This window comes from Aspergillus ibericus, assembly GCF_003184845.1.
Source record: "Aspergillus ibericus CBS 121593 unplaced genomic scaffold BO80scaffold_36, whole genome shotgun sequence".
NCBI lineage: Eukaryota > Fungi > Ascomycota > Eurotiomycetes > Eurotiales > Aspergillaceae > Aspergillus > Aspergillus ibericus.
Genome location: NW_020292134.1, coordinates 235,934 through 253,942, shown reverse-complemented (window position 1 = coordinate 253,942; position 18,009 = coordinate 235,934). Strand labels below are relative to the sequence as shown.

Sequence of the window (18,009 nt, the reverse complement as noted above, 5' to 3'; positions counted from 1 at the left end):
GATCAGGATCTGAACGAAAGTAAGCCCGCCAGCGTTGGGGCAACCACCAATCCTCCTGTATCGCAACGCCAAAGCCCGTTCTATCGAGAATCAAAATCGTGCCGAAGCCGGCACCCGTGGGCGCGGCATCCGGGGAGAATGAAAATATCGTTGTCCAATAGACAGCAAGAAAAACGAAAAAAAACGAAAAGCGAGAAGTGAAAGGCAGAGGGAAAAGAAACAGAGACGGAAAGGAGGTCAAAAGCAAGAGAAAAAGATAGGTCTGTAGATGCCGTGAAATGTCATGCCCTCCAATCGGTCTCTCGGTAGCCAGATTCTGCCGGATTCATCCCTAGCATCTGGCCCGGGTTGTTCACATCATATAGATTGCCCTGGCCACCCCCGTAGCCCCCGCTGATGCCGGAGACACTACTGAGGCCAGACTCGTCATCGTCAAAGCCAAACTCTCCGCCGGAGCTCGCGTCAAAACTGCTACGTCCTCCCATGTCGCTGGGATCGTCTGCACTGGCCGCTATCTGATCCCACTGCAGGTTCTGCAGCGCCGGATACTGTGCCAACAAGGCGGCAGGAAGGACAAAATTGCCTGTATGCTGGCCATCCAGCCCTGGCACCATCAAGGGGGGTGGCATTGGCTGCAGATGCTGTTGCTGATCCATCATCGTGCGTTCTCGTTCTTGGGATTCTTCGTCCAGCAACGGCTTGATACAGATCCGACCGGCTTCGGACCGGAAATGACGCCCCAACGCATCCGCCCGAGCGAACCGCCGACCACATCCCCACTGTCCTCCCCGGGACAGGTCACCGCGGCAGACGAACTTCTTCTCGCCCGAATGCAGCCCTTCGTGACGCTTCCGATCGTGCTGTCGGGCAAACGCCTTCCCACAGACCGTGCACACGAACGGCCGTTCGTCGGTGTGCGTACGCAGATGCGAACGTAGGTTGTAGGCCCGTGTAAAGCGTTTGGGACAGAGATGGCACTGGAACGTGGCGGGATGTTTCTGGATGCGCTTGGAGTCATTGGGGTTGGCTCCAGGTCTCTGTGGGTCGGCAAGGCCAAGGATATAATTGCGACTATCGATCGACGATGTCGACAGGCGCCGACCCGACCGCGAGGGAGACGGCTCGCGGGAACTGGGATTGCTATGTGGCTGTCGCCCCACGGAATCAAAGGGCGACAGCGACCGCGGCGACGGAGGGACAAATGGCTCCAGACTGGTCGAGGTCGAAGAGGACCGCGCGCGAGAAGCCGGGTGGGCGTACGGGTCTGACTTACTGCGCATACGGGAGCCTAATAACCGCAAGGTCAGCATTGTTCGAAGACCGCAAGGCCTGGGCAAGAAGACTTACGCATGGCGACAGGGGGGCTCAGCGAGTCCAGATCCGCGGCTGGCTTCGCCTGTGGGAGATTCAGATTCTTGGACGGGGGCGCGAATTCCACGTTAATAGACGGAGGTGCCATTTGCGATGCCTGGCCCATGTCTCCCAGGCCGGGGTTTCCTTGGGCTACCATCTCCCCATAGAGGTCGGTCGGCGGGGTGGGGTATGGCATATTCACCGCGGGCGGAGAAATATACGGCACGTTGGGGATCATCTCTGCGCCATGCTGGGGCATCAACTGCGGCGAGATATACGGACTATGGGCGGGACTGATGCCCGGTTGTTGGTGTTGCTGATGACCGTCCGACAGCGTGAAAGATTCAATACCGAGGGCATTGTCGTAGAGGCCGGGGTCATTCTGGGGCGCTAGGAGCGGGGAGGGATTGTTGTCCACGCCATCGAAGGACTCATGCTGCGACATGTAGGGGGAGGGGGCCGCGGACGACACCTCCGACACCTCCGACGGGGCTCGCCGATGGCCCTGAAATGCGGAATTAGCCATGACCGCCTGCCAATCCGTATGTGCATTACCCGTCATATAGGCGGCGGTGGCGGGGTCCAGGGAGGTATGGCGGGAGTGTTGCGGGGTGTAGTAGGTCCCCGGGGTCGAGCTGGGCGGCGACAGAGGCCCCGGCGAGGAGTGGTGGTAGTGATCTTGGGGGGAGATGGGGGACATCTGCGGCGACGCCGAGGGGTGAGGCGAGGGGATCTGGCTGATGAGGTCGGCTGGGTTGATGGCTTGGGTGCCCGGTCGGGGCTGGCCGTGAACCTGGGGATCGAGCAGCAGCGGGGAGTCGTAGTCCGGGGCCGCCGTGCTGTTGGGGCTGGGGTTCTGGTAGAGGGCAAAGTCGAACTCGGATGGGTTCGAATTCAACAGATTGGAGAAGTTCTCGTCCGAGGGTGGCTGCTGGTCCATTTGGGGGACCAAGCCAGCATCGAAGGATTGTGGCAGCTGCAGGCCGTGCGAGTAAGTCGGGTCGGTCGGGCCCAACGTCTGCGCGGCGGAGGGTGCGGAGAGATAACCCGCGGGGTTGTAGCCGTAGGAATCGGAGGTGCCAGGATGGGAGAGGTTGTAGGAAGCCGTGGTATAAGGAGTCGTGGTCGTCGCCACCGACACGTCCAAGGTCAAGCCGGTGGAGGAGGGATCGTTATAAGGGCTGACGCTGCGGCTCTGCATCCCAGCCGGAGATTGCCCCGAGTCCTGGAGGGTCTCCTGGGAGGCCATGATGAGAGAGGTTTCCCAAAATAGATCCCACGCGACGCAAGGCTGAGGGCAAGTGAATGCAAGGTTTCGTCAATCTGACAACCAACGAAGGAACTGATGGGACGCGGGGAAGCGCGAGTGAGACGTGCCGAAGGGGGGGGGGAATCGTTGGGAGGACGCGGAGAGAGGGGAAGGAGGAGCAGCAGCAGCAGCAGCAGGAATCGGGCACGAGGAGTTCAGGTACGCAATGGTGACTAAATCGGAACTCGAACTGTCATTCGCGTGCAAGAAGGCGAACACGAGCAACCGGGTAAGGGAAAGGTAGGGGGGGGGGGGGAAGCTGAGGGGAAGAGCGAGAGCAGAAAGCAGCAAGCAGCAACAGAAGAGACGGCCTTGCAATTCAGCCTCGTGGCGCAAGCATCAGCGGTCGGTCTGGAGGGGGGGATCGTTTCACATTCTCGGGCGCCAGAAGCGCCGGGGAATATGCCGGGGAGGTCGATCCTCAGCCGCTAGCCAGAGAGGACGAGAATGCAGATATGACTGGAAGTGAGGGGGGTGAGAAGAAAAGGGACGATGAAGAGAGGGAGAAATGATGCAGCAGCTGTTGATGAGATGAAGAGAAAGTCGAAGTCCGACGACGGCGCCTGGATGCCTGATTCTCCCCGGCACGTGCGGTCGAATCGCCTGAGATCCTCCAATCCTACGATGACCAGAAAGTGCCTTCTCTCTACGCCTATTTATTAGAGATTGCCCCCATTGGAGACTGCCTAGATACCCAGCAGGGAGGTTTCCCCCTTGGTACGGAGGGAATAATAATAGCCTCCCGCATGATGCTCCCCCATTGGCAAGCAAGCGATACAGAGGTCGGTCCTGAGGGTCGGTCCCTGTCGCCGCGGTTGATCGGCCAGTATCTGACAAGGCAGACTGCAGGATCCACCGTGAAAGTGTTTTCAGGATGAAAGGGGGCCTGGGACTCGGGAAGATTGGACAGGTGAAACGGAAACCGTTGACGTAGAATCCCTCCATCCCCATCTTCATAGGGTGATCCATCATCGAAGGGGGAGCAGCAGCCCAAACCCAAACCCAGTGCCAATGAGCGAGGATGATCTAATCGGGCAGGAGATGGGATAAAAATAGCTGTGCAAGAGCAAAAAAAAAAAAAAAAAAAAAAGTACGAAGCATCAGGTTCAATCATGACTTGACCGGCTGCAGCACTGATGGCCAGCGCCATGCCCTAATCCGCTGCGCAGCCAGCATCCATCCCATCCAGGAACTCATGAATCTGTCACCATTTCCCTTTCCCCAGCATCCCGCGGGTCGGAGCAGCAGCGGAAGTCATAATTAGATTATTAGGGGTTCTAATTCCCGATCCTCGTATTCCCGATTGTGCGACCATTTCCTCCCCCTCCAATCCCCGTGCGTCCAGACGATGGGGATTCTCCAAGGGCAGTCTTCCCTATCCCTGACCCAGCGAGCCCTCTCGAGTCAGCCTCACCCCCTGTTTTTGTGTCTCGTCAGTTTTCTGTGCTTTTTAATTTCCTGCCCTGATTAGCTGTGGTGGGATTGGCTCGTCAAATCGCTGATCCTGGCCTGAATCCGGGCGCGACTAAGCATCGGATCGCTGGTGCACAGCCACCCAGCGGACGGCCAGCCCATGGTTCCCCCACGCTGCGAGCCTGCGACACCTGCGCGGCCCGGTAGTTTCTTTCTTGATGGGTCGACCTTTTTCCAACCGGATCCTATCTGACAGCTTCCTCGCGGCTTCGGCTACAGGGAAATACAATGCTGGAGACTTTGGAGACCAATCGAGTTCAGATGTACACACGCACGCTAAAATACACTACCGTTATACAGATTCTGGGGCACCGACTTCACAGGTCTTCAAACACAGTGACGCTCTCCAACACCTCATCGGTATTCACATCCACCATCAGGTTGTCCGCGCAGCTGGACCCCAAGCCCGCATTGTCCACCCAGGCCGGCTCCCAATAATAAATGCCCAGGCCATCGGTGACGCCCTCCACCACATCGGCCAGCTTCTCCAGGAACTCCTCCTGTCCCGCGGCCGAGAAAGGAATCGAACTCAGATCTGAGGGGAACGCGTACGCCGGGTCCGGGCACGACACCGGCCAGTTTGTCTCCACCACCACCACCGGCTTGGAATAGGTCGATTGCATGTTGCTCAGGCTGGTCTGCAGCGCCGACAGGCTCGCACTCGAGCTGTAGAAGGGGTAGTACGAGACGCCCATCAGGTCGAAGTCCGACGACAGCAGCGAGCCCGTGGCGAGGACGGTGCTGTAGAAGTATTCTTGTTCCTCCCAGTCCCAACCATTGTCCAGATGAATCATGATCTTGGGGGTGGTGGTCTGGTCCGAGTCCTTCACACCCCACGCTCCCGAGTGCAGCAACTTGGCGATGTTGTCATAGTTGGGAGTCTTTCCCAGAGGCCAGAGGAGTCCGCTCGTGATCTCGTTGCCAATGGAGACAATCTCCAGGTCGATATCATTCGCGGCGAACGTATTGCAGACCTCGAGCGTGTAGTTGTACAGCTGCCAGGTGAGCGTGTCGATATCCGTGGTTGACCAGCCGGTAGGGGTAGTCTACTCCCCCGGGTCAGTGTTCAGTCTCCTGCGCTGTCCCTCGACAGGGTGGGGGACTTACCTGGTCACTTGGGTCTGCCCAGGTATCACTCAGATGCAAATCCAAGTAAATACTCAGGCCCGCGGCCTGGACACGCTTGGCCAGCTCCAGGTTGTAGTCGAGATCATAGGATCCATCGCTGGGGTTCACCCACAGGCGCTGTCGGATCGAGTTGACCCCATTGTTGGCCAAGATGGTCTCCAGCGCCTGGGTGTCGCCGTCCAAGTTCTTGTAGCTGATTCCGGCGTCTTCCTCGATCAGCAGAGACGAGATATCCGCCCCGCGATAGGTCAGGGCGGCGCTGCCAAGGAGCGGCAACGAGGCGAGAAGGAGAGAGTAGAGCATCCTGAGGACCGTAGGCAACGATCGAGGAACAACCGCAAGCTGATGAAGCACCAGAGCAGACCGCAGCCGGCCTCCGCTGCACGCTTTATGGGCGTCTGCTGGCCCCTTGGAGCCATGTCCACCGGGTCTGTTCTGGATATGGCACGGAGACGGGACAAGAAGGTCGTCGGCCCATGTAGATTAAACACCACCGGAGTTCTCCACGCTTTTTAATCAACGCAGGACGGCAATGACCGTCAGGCCACTATCACGAGACAGCAAGTGTTTCAATGTGCTCGAGCCATTGGTGGAGGAACCTGACACCGTCTGTGCAGATCAGCCGGTGGCACGTCCGAGCCCGAGCCTGGGCTCCTCTTTTACGTACCGCAATTCCTTCTCCAGACCGCTAAGCGAGGAGCCACTCCACCCGCCGGGGTTCGATGCTCGGGGCCTCGGGCAGAAGAGTAGTAGTATAAGAGTCTAGAGATAGAGAGTCATCGTGTCATACGGCACCTCCAAGGGAATGAAGCAGTGGTGGGGAGAGGTCGGGACTCTCCGGCAAGAATTGATCTAAGAGACGCTCTCGGGCCCTCTCCTACTGACGGACTGACTGACTCGTCCTCTGCTCGGTCGGTTTCACCAGAACTTCCTTTCTCCCAGGGGTCTTGGGTCTCTGGTGACCCGCTTTTCCATGGCACGGCCGCATGGAGTATGGATTGCCGAGGGGACACGGCACAGGCACACCCAGGATTTCGTGGGATGAGTCGCTCTCTGTATTGTTGTTCTCTTCAGCTTCGTCTCCGACTCTCTCTCTCTCTTTCTCCCTCTCTCGCCCCGTGGTCATCCACATCATGTCAATCCCATGCCCAATCCACCCAGCAAAACCAGACACCATCCGCGCTGCCACCAGCTATCCAAGAGAAACCAAAAAGCAGGTGCGGTGTATATCCTGATCCTCTCCCAAAGCAACATTACATACAGGAAATCACAGACCCCAAACCCAATGCATCCAACAGACCCGATATATATAGACGCAGAAGGAAAGCAAGGACCAGCAAGGATGAACCCCGGCGTCATCCGCATGCAAGCAATCAGAGCAACGGGAACCAGAAACAACAAGGCCGAATATGAACGTGCCGCCAATGCAAATATATGTACAAGCAATGTATCCGTATCTCAACGGATGTGGAACCCTGAGGAAGTTCCCTGTATGCCAGCAAAGGGACGCAACAAGCCGGAACGAATGAAAGGGGGGAGGGGGCGGAGAAGCAAAAGGAACTCCCCCCTCCAGCAATGGAATAAATGATATACACGCAAGAATTAGAGCCCCCCGAGGGGAAAGAAAAGCAATGAAAAGCCGTATAACCGCTCCTGTGCATCGCAGATGAAGACGGTGGGTGGTATTGGTGCCATGATAGGTAAGAGAAACAAACGCAACATCATGTAACGGTGAAGGAAACTTTTGATGTCCCCTGCCTGCATGGCTACGAGAGGCACCCAGACACGGCAAGCGTACGTTGGATCATGACTTCGACTGTCCCGGACGAATTATTGGCTTCTGAGGGGTTGCCCTCTTTTTGCCGATAACAAGGCCTTCGTCTTCAGAGTCGTCCTCGGAATCATCTTCGTCATCGCAATAGTAGCGACATTCGTCATCTTCTGCCGGGCGCGAGGGACTGAGACGCCGCTCCTTGACGGTTTCGCCAGTACGAAGGATGGAAGGAACCTGACCCGCTGCTTCGGCATCCTTGTCCTTGAATCCTGCCTCGCCAGAGAAAGAGGAGGCGCCTGAGACCACGGACGGAATACTGGGGTGAGAGGTGCTCTGGGACATGCCGCTGGTATATTCGTCAATCGAAGACGAAGAGATAGTAGCAGCTGACGGAGGTGACGTCGTCAGTCCGCTCGCAACAGGATCACTGGCCGAGTGGTCATTCGGTGAGTCCGAGGCTTGCGGGTGAATCTCAACCCGCGGACTCAAAAAGTCACCATGACACGCCTCGTTCTCTCCTCGGGAGATATAATCTCCATTAACAATCGGCCCAATCTCGCTCCGCCTCTTCCGTAGCAATGCCTCCTTGGTAAGATGAAATTGCTCGGTGGAATGCTTGCCTGGAAGCTGGTGTGACCGGTTTCGCCGATGGCTCGAAGCTCCTGAGAGGGAGCTGTCCGGAGGAGTCAATAACGGTTCCTCGTTCGAAAGCAAGTTGCAATGCTGCATTTGGCCCACAGCGGACGCGACACTCAAGGCCAAACTGGGCTCGGAGTGATGGTCACCATCCAGAGATACGGTCTCACCAGAGATAGACCGGTCGGAGCGCCATTCCCCAGGCTGAAGGCCCCGCGCAAGCCGGCGGCTCGCGCCGCCAAAAAGGCCACCGACGTTCGTAGTCCCAGGCGTTTCCACACGGACAGTGGTACCAGAACGCTGCGGTGCTGGTAGTTTCTTGTGATCGGATGGCTTCACGGTCCTTGCGGATTCGGCAGTGGACAACGTGGACGTTGCACGTTCCGGGGGGTCGGGGCGCGGGGTCTGGTCGTGCGATGGGACGGACTCAGGCTGGACGAAGTAACTGGTCTGATCATCATGGCCCACGGGACTTGCAGTAACACTCTGCGAAAGAGGGTGCTCCCCCTCCCTAGGCAATCGGAGGGAACGCGGAAACTCCTCATCCCCTCGAAGGCTATGCCGCCGGTTCTCCCATAGATACTTCCCGAAAGCAGTGCTGCTCGTAGTTGATGATGAGTCAACTGACGGAGCATTGCTGGGAGTCCGTTTGCGACCATCCTTTTCTTTAGACCTTCCGGTCAGGTAGTTGGACCACTTGGCAACATTGGATCTCACGCGCTGGATGAACGGTACTTTGCTGACGGCGGTGGTCACCTCTTCCGTAGATACCTCAATCCGCTTCCCCTTGCTCTGATAGCCCGGGTCGGTCTCTTCCACCCACGCTCTAGGGTTAGGAAGGCCATGCAGAACCCAAGGATGGTGCTTGATCTCCTTCACGGTGATACGTTTCACCGGGTCCTTTGTCAACAGCCGCTTGAGCAGATCATATAGTTCGTCGTCGATGTCCTCATATACCAGCTCATCTTCCATCCGCTTGCTGCTGTCGCCATAGCGAGGCCATTGACTTGCGGTTTCGGGGTCGTCTTCCACGGGCTGTAATCGCTTTCGCGGGATGAAGACTTCCTTTTTCACAATCGTCTGGAACATGCTGTATTCGTCGTCGGACACGAATGGTAGGCGCCCGAAGATCATACCATAGAGGGTTACACCAAGAGACCAAACATCAATAGCGCCGGTGATCCGAGGGGCTGCGCCAAGGGAATCCACAAAATCCTCGCCCGTATAGCACAACTCAGGGGCATAGAAGGCTGGCGTCCCGACCGTTTTGGACAGCTCGCGAGCATCATCCAGCTCGGTAGCATCCGTCTCCTCCACCTGCTCTTCTTCCTCATCTCTGATGGGTCGCCCCAAGTACGACACACCAAAATCCGAGATCTTCACCCGATAGTTGCTGGTGAGCAGAAGGTTCGCAGGTTTGATGTCACGATGGATGATGCCCTGGTAATGAAGATATTCAAGGCCGAGCAACGAGTCTCGAAAGGCGTTACGCGCTTCGTTGAAAGTCAAGCAAGGCACATAAGACATATCGTCGTCATCATTGAGCCATTCTGGTTCGGAAGGAGGATGGCCAAAGCTGCTTGACGCGGTACTGAACCGTCTTTCGAACGGGTAATCTGCATAGGCACCATACATGCTACCTTCCACGGCAGCCAGTGCGGATTCGTGGCCTGACGCATAGGAATGGCTTGGAGAGGAGTAGGCATCATCGTTACTCCTCATGGAGCGACTAGGGATGCGCGCAACGATGCCTTCGGGTTCGACGTCCTCGTCATCTGACTCTGCACCATGCTCCAGACTCCAGGCAGGAATCGGAGCTTCTTGTGCAAACGCTGCCTGCGCTTGGCGTCGTTCACGTGCCTTCTCGCGCTGGCGACGGAGATGCTGAGCAGTCCTCACATACTGTTGGCTTTCCTCCAGGAACGAGGGTGTGTCGGGAATGCCCATCTTTTCACGCTCCAGCCGGCGCTTATCGACGTGCACGATCTCCCGCAGCCCTCTCTTGCGCCAGATGATTTCTCCATTCTCGACATACTCGAGGACTATGTAGACCTTTTGGCGATTTGGATCATCGATGACCTCCAGCAGACTGACCACGTTGGGGTGCCGTGCCTTCTTCAAAATGGCGACTTCCTTCTTAACCTTATCCTCGGGATTCCCAAGTTTTCCGAGACGACGACGCTTAGAGTACCGCTGAACGATCTTGATCGCAACCTTTTGCCGGGTCGTAACATGGCGGCCGAGCTTCACCTTCCCGTGTTCACCGCGCCCGAGCTCCTCGAGGATCTCATACTGGTTGATTAGCTTGTTTCCTGTCACAAGATCTCGATCCACCTCAGCGGTATGAGTCCTATCGCGAAGATGCTTAGTCAGAGATTTGATGATACTTGGAGGCACAAGGGAGGTTGATGGGGTAGAAGTTGGCTTCTGACTTACTCTTTAGGGGGCTGGAGGTGCGTCGGGTGAAGATAAGGACTACTAATGCGGCCCTCATCGTCAGATCCAAATGGGGGCGTCGAGCGAGGACTTCTGATAGAAAACAGGCCCGGGCTGGACAGGGGAGTATTTCCCGCCGTACGTGAAGGACGCGACGGCGCAAACTTGGCCGCCTCGGTCCGTGACGGGTAAGAACTGCGGGAGCGAAGGAATGGAGGTTGGTAGGTGGGGTGGATCTGAGACTGGAGGACGGCGTAAGACTGGTCCGGATAGACGGGGTAGTCTGCAGCGTGAGTCTCGGAGTGGCCCAGATGGGAGATTCTCCGAGAGGAGATGGAGCTCCGGCCAAGAGCGCTATGATCCGACCGAGCATCGACGACAATGTCTTCGTTCAATGCTTGAAGGGAGCTCGAAGAAGTGCGGGTCGAGGGTGACCTCGAGGTACTGGAGGAATGGTATAGATGGGGAAATGGGTGTCGAAGAGAGGTTGGGCCATCTGTGAAATCGTTTGGCAAGGGGAGTTTCGCATTCGGTGGCTTTGTGACAGTCTGCTTCAGATCTGCCTCCGTTGGCGCCGATGACGAGAGATCCTCGATAGACTTGTCCGAACTTCGCCGGCGCACATGGTCTAACGTCTGGCCATTTCGAGCAGCCAAACTGATGGGTTCCTCCAAGCCAGGAACTGACGGGGGACGGTCCATTTTCATATCTTTGATTCAGCGAAGTCTCTCCGAGTTGCAACTGCGCATCCTCTCCTTCTCGAGTCTGTTCGTATATCCACCGTCTACGCCCCGGTGCGTATTATAGAATTCCTTCTCCCCACCTGCGGGACTTCCCATAGAATCACTCAATTCAGGGCGAGCTGACGTGAAGCTCTGTGTATGCGCACGAGTGGATCGGCATTACTCTCGGAGGTCGACTCGGAGAAGAGCAATAACAGCCATGCAGGTCGACCTGGGGAGAAACCGTGTACCGGACAACGGTGGTAGCAGGAAGAAGATTTGAGCGACCGACCTGCTACAGCGCCAGGATGCAGTGAATGGTCGATTGATGCGCCCGGTGATCAGAGGAGGGAACTGATTTGAAATCGGAGATGTTCGCAGATCGGTCGGAGAAGAGATCCTTGAGAATGGGGTTGGACCAAAGGCCAAGACAGTGTCTAAGTATAGTAACAGAAAGACACGATGGTGTAATATCCGGTATATAGTGAGGGGGTTCCCGTCCGCAGTCGTGAAGAAAGAGGGCAAATAATTATACTGGCGATGATGGAATGAATTAAAAGAGGTTAAAAAAGGAGGGGTAGTTATCCGTCGGTCTTGGAGAGAAGAAGATGAAAAAGCAAGGAAGAAACGGAGAACTGGAGAGAAGGGGAAAAAAAGAAGAGGAGAGGGGGAGGAATTAAGTGGTCGGTGGTGTTGACAGGATAAGGGACAGAGAGATGGGGGAGGAAGAGGAGGGAGAGGAGGGAGAAAACGATGTGATGGTGGTGGTTCGTAATGAATAATGGAGGAGAGAGTAGCCCAGGGTGGTGGTGGTGTTGTTCACGGCGGCGGGCGGCAGAGGGTCAGGCAGTCTTTTGTCAGGCGGGAGGGACTGGGGGGACTGGGCGATGGGTGATGGGCGATGGGCGATGGGCGATGGGAAGGAGGGGGGAAATAGTAGCAATAATCTGGCCAGCGAACAGCGCAGCGAGTCCCTTGGGGGAGGAGGGAGATACGGCGGTTTACAATACCCGAGGGGAGTCATAACTGGGGTCGAGAAGCAAAGTAATGACGGGGGCCCAGAAATTCCCAGAAAATACTACAGAGGTACCGTACGGCGTACCGACGTCGGTCGTCGAGGCCGCCGGTACGTAGGGAAGGGAGATTCTGGATCCAATCCAATAGCCCGGCCGGTGGGGGAGGTTGAGACGGAGACTTGAGACGCTTGCTGAGTCCACCACTACTAGCATCATAATGGAATTCATCGACAATCCCCTAGTACCTGACAGATAATCAATCAATGACCTGGATAATCAGATGTCATCTTGTCAATCTTATTCTTCTTCTCATTATACTGTGGTCATTATAGCTGGTAGTCACAGCGCAGTGAGTGGACGGCCATGCCGTGACAAGCCATCTCGGCCGGCCATCCGGGCTTCCTTGGCAGTGTGGTTGGGACCCTCCATCCCATGGGCACCACTTAGTGTCCATGCCGGCAACGGGAGAGGAGAGGATCCTCTTTAGCTACTTAGTCCTATCTACTATCTCCATCGGGAGGGGGCAAAATGGAGGGTGCATCTTAGGCTGAATTCCACCTTAGCTTCATCCTTGTCACTTGGGAGGGTGTCTGTCTACCTTGACTATCTTTCCCACTGCATTGGATTCTTTTCTTACAGTGTAGGCAGGCAGAATACCTGGACCCCCGTGATCGCAAGATAAAGACACGAAAAACCAAAAAAGCACAATACAATTTTAATTTGGCTTACACACAAGAAAGAACTCTAAAAGAAAAAAAGGCGTTCCATCGACATCCAACGCAGTTCTCTAGTGTCGCAGGCCCGTCTTACGTAGGGGACTTTTTCTCCGGCCATTTTATTGTCAGCGAGTCATGGGTGGTTTTGCCCCCCGCCCCTTGCTGTTCCCGTCCTCCTATCGCGGATGTTCGTCGTGCCTGAACGAATCCTTCGTGCGACTCAACCCGATTGATCATGGTTTCGTCCATCCTTGGCCCACTGCGATACCTAGTACAACTATCTATCTATCTAATATCTACGCCATCATTAGTTCGACATTTTAACTCCCTATTCCCTATCGATATCGAACTTATCGAGGCGGTAATCTGTGTCGTCACTGACACCTGTCAGCAGCGGCCAGCCAGCGAGTCCGGCATCGATCTGGATCTGTTGTTCCGTGGGTCCCAGGAGGTCTATCCTCAACTCTCTTCCCAGTACCGCCCCATCCTCCCGTCGCCCGTCGATTCTAGTTCGACGGAGAAATCCGTTCTAGTATCTTCCAGTCCGATCCCGTCCTCCAGACTCCGCGGACTGAGCCATCATTAATTCATGATGGCCGAGCGGCACTGACTACCATGTAATTCTGATCGACCGACACTTGAGCACCCATGCTTCCCTGGCACCCCGTCTGAGCCCCGATAGGCCACGGTCCGTCTGCCTCCTGTATTACTAGTAGTCGATAATGTTTGACTGCGGCTTCACCCTCCAATCGACAGGCCGCGTCCCTATTTTAGCTCGGCGCGATGAGCTTGGGCGATGGGGTCTGTGTTTCTCCCCGAACCCAAGCTCGCAGCCACACGAATATTTTACTTCATGCTGGAGAACCGCTGTTGGGTACTTGCCCGAAGAGGCAAGAGCGAGGCCGGCGCAGGCAGAGAATCTCGTCGAAAAGCGCCGGAGGACCATCAAAAAGAATTTCCATCCACCCAGCGAGAACCGGTTGCTCCACCCCGGTGCAAGGTCTCGGTCGGTCTTTAATTTGGGTGTTTCTGGCCGGTAACCCTGGGTCTGGAACCGCTGGTTATCCCTTCCAGGGTTCGATTCTATACAGACGGCCCAAAGACGGGCGCACGGCCTTTGGAGCCATGCCTGTAGGGTGGCCCGGCTCCCGTGCAGGAGCATCTCCAACCAGTGCGCAAATTAACATTGTTCGTCCATTAGAGGCGGGAGATGTCGATGATTACCTGCCTCTGATTTGCTCATGCATAGCAGCCTGATTCGCTCCACGAGGAGTGGCTGCTTTAGCGGCAATCCGCCTTCTCCCTCCCGCCTGACATGGAACCCATTCTGGTGGATTGATCGCACCTTTCTTGCATTGTGAAGATCCTGCTGGTGTATGGGGTGAAGAAGACGCCTGCCTTTTCTTGCCATGGAAGTCTAACAGGGTGGCAGCCTTAAGTTGTTGGTCCGTGGCCAGCCAGGACTCTACAGCGGATTGCTATGACCGAGGCGGGAGGGGAATGCTTGGGCCGACCACTGGGCGCAGTCGACATTCTCCAGATACCTCAGATTAGTCTGGTCTCAGAATAAACTAGCCCAGAATCCTCTGGGCCACCCTATTGGACCCCGGGGCGCACTACGACAGGCATGCATCTGCATTCTTGCATTCTCATCGGGCTCCTGTGATTCCATTTGGTCATTGGCCCGTTACTGACGTCATCGGGGCCCAACGCTGGTATGCCACATACATTAGACGCCCTGAGTATCTCTGAGAGTCTAATGGGTGTGGTGCGAGGATTTTTCGGAACTGAATAGACATACCATTTCTTGGCATGTCATATACACCATGCGCGCCGCCCTATGGGGGTATCCAGTGCGGTTGATGGGTTGAGGGTGCTCCCGCCGAATCCGTGCCTGGTTGAGCACTTTGACACCTACCAATGCGCTAGACCGGTGCAGCGATCTACGTCTACCTATTCCCATCTTGCTAGATGTCTAGCGTCCCGGCGTCGCGTTTTTGACAGTGAGGGGTAGTTTACTAAACGGCCGGAAGGATTATCGTGCTATATCCCGCGACGGGGGTTCGGCTCCTACTCTTCTACAGTCTGAAACCATGCCTCGTGGATAGTGGGCGTTGCGCTCCGTATCTTTCGGTTATTGATCTGAGTGGGGATGGGATGCAGCTGTTAGCCCGTTCTCCAGGCTTCGACTACCGTCAGCGCGGGGTACATGATCCTCTACGTGACAGCTCTGACCTATGTTGGCTCTTGAAGCCGTTGCAGTGGGTATTCGCACGGCTGTGGGAGGCTAGGACGTATGAAAGCAATGCATATGTCTGTCGATCTCGTGGCTGATGGATGCGCAGGTCGATATCTACCCCATGGATCTCCAGTGTCATGTCCAGCTGGATCGGCGCGACCATGCCGGCCTCGCATGTCTACTTACTGGATATGTCCTTATGCGTCGGTTGTGGTCCCATGCCAATGCCAAGACGGTGTCTTTTCGATATTTGACCGGAGTTATGATTTATATGGACATGTGCATACTGGCTCAGGCTTCATTTGCGGATTACTTGGATAATTAAATTGAAGCTGAGACTTGCATGTCTCTTAGGGTACTCCGAATCTTACGGTACTTTCCAGGCGTGGGGGTTGTGAGCGATGCTCTATCACCTGGACTCTTTCCATAATAGGGTACGCTGTGTGAAGATGTCCTGTCGTGCAACCATCGACTATTAACCGTCTTTGTTCTTGTGCGACTGGGCTGGCATATACGGGCCAGGGGATGGTGCACGTGTGGACACCGTGGTATACGACAGTTGTGCCATCAACCCGTACCTGCTGTTCTCGGACCCCTGGAGATATATACACAAGACCGGCTAGTGACGGTAATCCACACGCAATAAGCTATCCAAGGCATGTCGGAGTCAATTCCAGTCCGATAACCAAGACCGAGACTCGGACCTTCATCACGACCCCGCAATATAGAAGACCAACTGTATTGTTACGCAACATCACGCTTAGCTTACCTCTAGGACGAGATAGTCGTAGTCTCCCACAAGCTAACCTGGATGAGCAATCTACATTTTAGCATCTTATATAGTAAACATGCGACCATCTTAACACAACAACAGGTGCTGTGGTCTAGTGGTATGACGTCACGTTGTGGCCGTGCCAGCCCCGGTTCGATTCCGGGCAGCGCCAATTACATCTATCTTTTTGCATTTTTCCCATCTACCTTTCAGTTTCTGCAAGGCATCGATATCTCTTTTTATTCACTTCTCTCTCTCTTTTTTGGGGGGGGGGGCTGCTTTTCGTAAAGTTGTATATTAACCACCCCACCAATCCAAACAAACACCCACCTCCCACCCACAACAATATCCACAGGTAGATAGGTAGGTCGTACTCCGTACAACCAACCCACCCGTCCCAAGTCTCACCACGACAATCCCTAATCGAGTATCTTGCATACACTCCAACACGACTAACTGGTCGTCTGGCCCGCAACCAAGCTTTTTAGTCCCCTCTGTGTGCTAGCCTGCCTTTCGCCGGATTGGATGCTGAGTGTTGCGGGCATAGGATTTACAGAACTGTTGGCTGGATGATACCTGGTTTACCGTACGGGATATATTCTAACTGGCTAGGTTATCTAGGTGCCTGGGTCACGGTGGAATGAGGTGGGGGTTATGTCTGGTCAGGTAGGTAGTTAGGTAAATTAACTAGGTTGATTGCAGGTGCGTGGTTTAGAGGTATGTAGCTAAATTGGACACAGTGTAAAAAGGTAAAGGATACGGTTGTAGACTGTATAGATACAGTACCCTGATTATCAATCCACTGTCCCCTGTGCGGAGTAGAGAAGCTGGATAGTAGTGTGCTAGTCGCGGAGCATCCCATCCGATCCCATCGCATCTAATATGCCTTCCCTGGCTAGTACTGTCCAGTTTACCAGTCCGTTATTTCACCGGGTCGAATCCTATCATTAACTTCAATCTAGACAATATATATATGAAGAGTAGTCACCTGAGTTCAAATGAATACAAAGTAACCTCCGTACTGTAGTGATTTCTCCCCTGCATATTACTCTCCCGGGTGAATCCCAGCCAGAACCAATCAGACCACAGACGGATACGAAGCCGCCTCGGACATAAATGAGACATGGCTTCCCGGGCGTGTCGGTTGCAACTCTACCTACCAACCTATATCAAGCCACTCTTATTCGGGATGACGGCACGGAGTACTCAAAACGCATGATCGTACTAGTAGGTCATGGATGCGATGCGCCTAGCTAGGAGCTGCGTGTGGTGTCCGGGATTTATAGGAATATGATACCTAGTAGGCTTATTACCCAGATAGGAAGTTGCAATGATAAGATTGGGCGAATCCATACATGAGCTATAACTCAGGTGTAAATTAGCGTAACGCATCCTGGCCGGATGCATTGGGAGGACAGGGGTGACACTCCGTAGGTCTATCAGTGAGTGCATTGTGGCGTTAATGCCGGGGTGGTCTTGTTATTAGGTGATTGCGCCATCCGGGAAGATGTATTGCGGTTGGTGCAGTGGTTTCTGACCCCGTCAGTGTTGCATTGTATTAGATGACTCAGGGGACTCAGCCATGGGCTTGACTAGGTTTTTGACTGGGGTGAAATTACCCGGAGGAGACGGTGACATGAGCTATCTGTTTCGGTCTCGGAGCTGAAGTCGCAATCTATCCACAGATGACAGCGCCACGGCGCAGCTGTCGGTCAGCCGTTCTCGGTGTGTCAATTGAGAGATCAGCGCCGTCCAGATATCCAGCTACCTTTATCGCGCAGCTCTATGATATGTCGTGAGCTGCTGGATGGTCAAGCGAGCTCTCTATCATGAATGTTGTTTGCCTCGCTTGCAGCTCGGCCATCCATAGATATCGGCGAGTCGCTGTAAATACACCAGGGTGGTACAGCCCCAAGAGCGGTACGGAGTATCTCTCGACATAGCGCCATTAGCCAGAGAACGCTATCTACAGTATCTAGCACTGGCCAGCTCAGTCAGTGCTGTCAACCTCCGATTCGCGCGGCAAGAGAGTTCCCACATCCCAGAGAGGCCGATGAACGGCACAACACCAGGAAAAGACACTTACATGTCATAAGCATATCTGATTGGCTAATGCTGTGCTGCATAACCGGACTGGGTTTATGCGGCGGAGGCTGTAGCCTAATGTAAGTTAAGCAGGTACCAATGTAGTGGTGCCCAGGGATACATTGCACGTCTATCACTATAGATGGACGGCGACTCTTCATTTGGAAGTGCATAGAGCCAGTAGGCATGCTGAATGCGACCCGAGAACATGCATTGCGACACCGAGTTCCCTATACGCGGGCGGGTTTGTGAGCAGCTTCGTGTACAACACGACGTAAAATACAGCGTCGACTCGAGGAGGCCCAATAAGACCCCAAGGACTGCGTACTCGATACGACTCGCAGCTCTTA

At 55.0% G+C, this 18,009-nt stretch overlaps 5 protein-coding genes and 1 non-coding gene across 6 annotated transcripts; 2 read left to right on the top strand and 4 right to left on the bottom strand.

Moving 5' to 3' along the window:
• Nucleotides 1-281: 281 nt before the first annotated feature.
• On the bottom strand, nucleotides 282-2,933 carry crzA (putative C2H2 transcription factor Crz1; the record flags this gene model as incomplete). Its single annotated transcript, XM_025723326.1, has 2 exons — nucleotides 1,348-2,933; nucleotides 282-1,288 (listed from the first exon to the last, which is right to left on the bottom strand). The coding sequence occupies exons 1-2, from the start codon at nucleotides 2,600-2,602 to the stop codon at nucleotides 282-284; spliced, it is 2,262 nt and encodes a 753-aa protein (XP_025572726.1). The 5' UTR covers nucleotides 2,603-2,933.
• On the bottom strand, nucleotides 2,817-3,694 carry BO80DRAFT_162236 (uncharacterized protein). The gene has a single exon (XM_025713866.1). It carries the CDS (start codon nucleotides 3,632-3,634, stop codon nucleotides 3,032-3,034), a length of 603 nt encoding a protein of 200 aa, XP_025572725.1. The 5' UTR covers nucleotides 3,635-3,694; the 3' UTR covers nucleotides 2,817-3,031.
• Nucleotides 3,695-4,452: 758 nt separating this feature from the next.
• On the bottom strand, nucleotides 4,453-5,566 carry BO80DRAFT_361778 (arabinogalactan endo-1,4-beta-galactosidase; the record flags this gene model as incomplete). The annotated part of the gene is made up of 2 exons (XM_025716029.1): nucleotides 4,453-5,181; nucleotides 5,243-5,566. 2 exons carry the CDS (start codon nucleotides 5,564-5,566, stop codon nucleotides 4,453-4,455), a joined length of 1,053 nt encoding a protein of 350 aa, XP_025572724.1.
• Nucleotides 5,567-6,959: 1,393 nt separating this feature from the next.
• Nucleotides 6,960-11,161, bottom strand: BO80DRAFT_162202 (putative serine/threonine protein kinase). The gene is made up of 2 exons (XM_025713865.1): nucleotides 10,110-11,161; nucleotides 6,960-10,023 (listed from the first exon to the last, which is right to left on the bottom strand). The coding sequence occupies exons 1-2, from the start codon at nucleotides 10,814-10,816 to the stop codon at nucleotides 7,068-7,070; spliced, it is 3,663 nt and encodes a 1,220-aa protein (XP_025572723.1). The 5' UTR covers nucleotides 10,817-11,161; the 3' UTR covers nucleotides 6,960-7,067.
• Nucleotides 11,162-13,247: 2,086 nt separating this feature from the next.
• BO80DRAFT_162197 (uncharacterized protein) lies at nucleotides 13,248-14,069 on the top strand. The gene has a single exon (XM_025713864.1). The coding sequence runs from the start codon at nucleotides 13,347-13,349 to the stop codon at nucleotides 13,818-13,820; it is 474 nt and encodes a 157-aa protein (XP_025572722.1). The 5' UTR covers nucleotides 13,248-13,346; the 3' UTR covers nucleotides 13,821-14,069.
• A 1,606-nt stretch (nucleotides 14,070-15,675) lies between these two features.
• BO80DRAFT_t230 lies at nucleotides 15,676-15,746 on the top strand. The gene has a single exon. It is a non-coding gene; the product is annotated as a tRNA-His (tRNA).
• The last annotated feature ends 2,263 nt before the right edge of the window (nucleotides 15,747-18,009 follow it).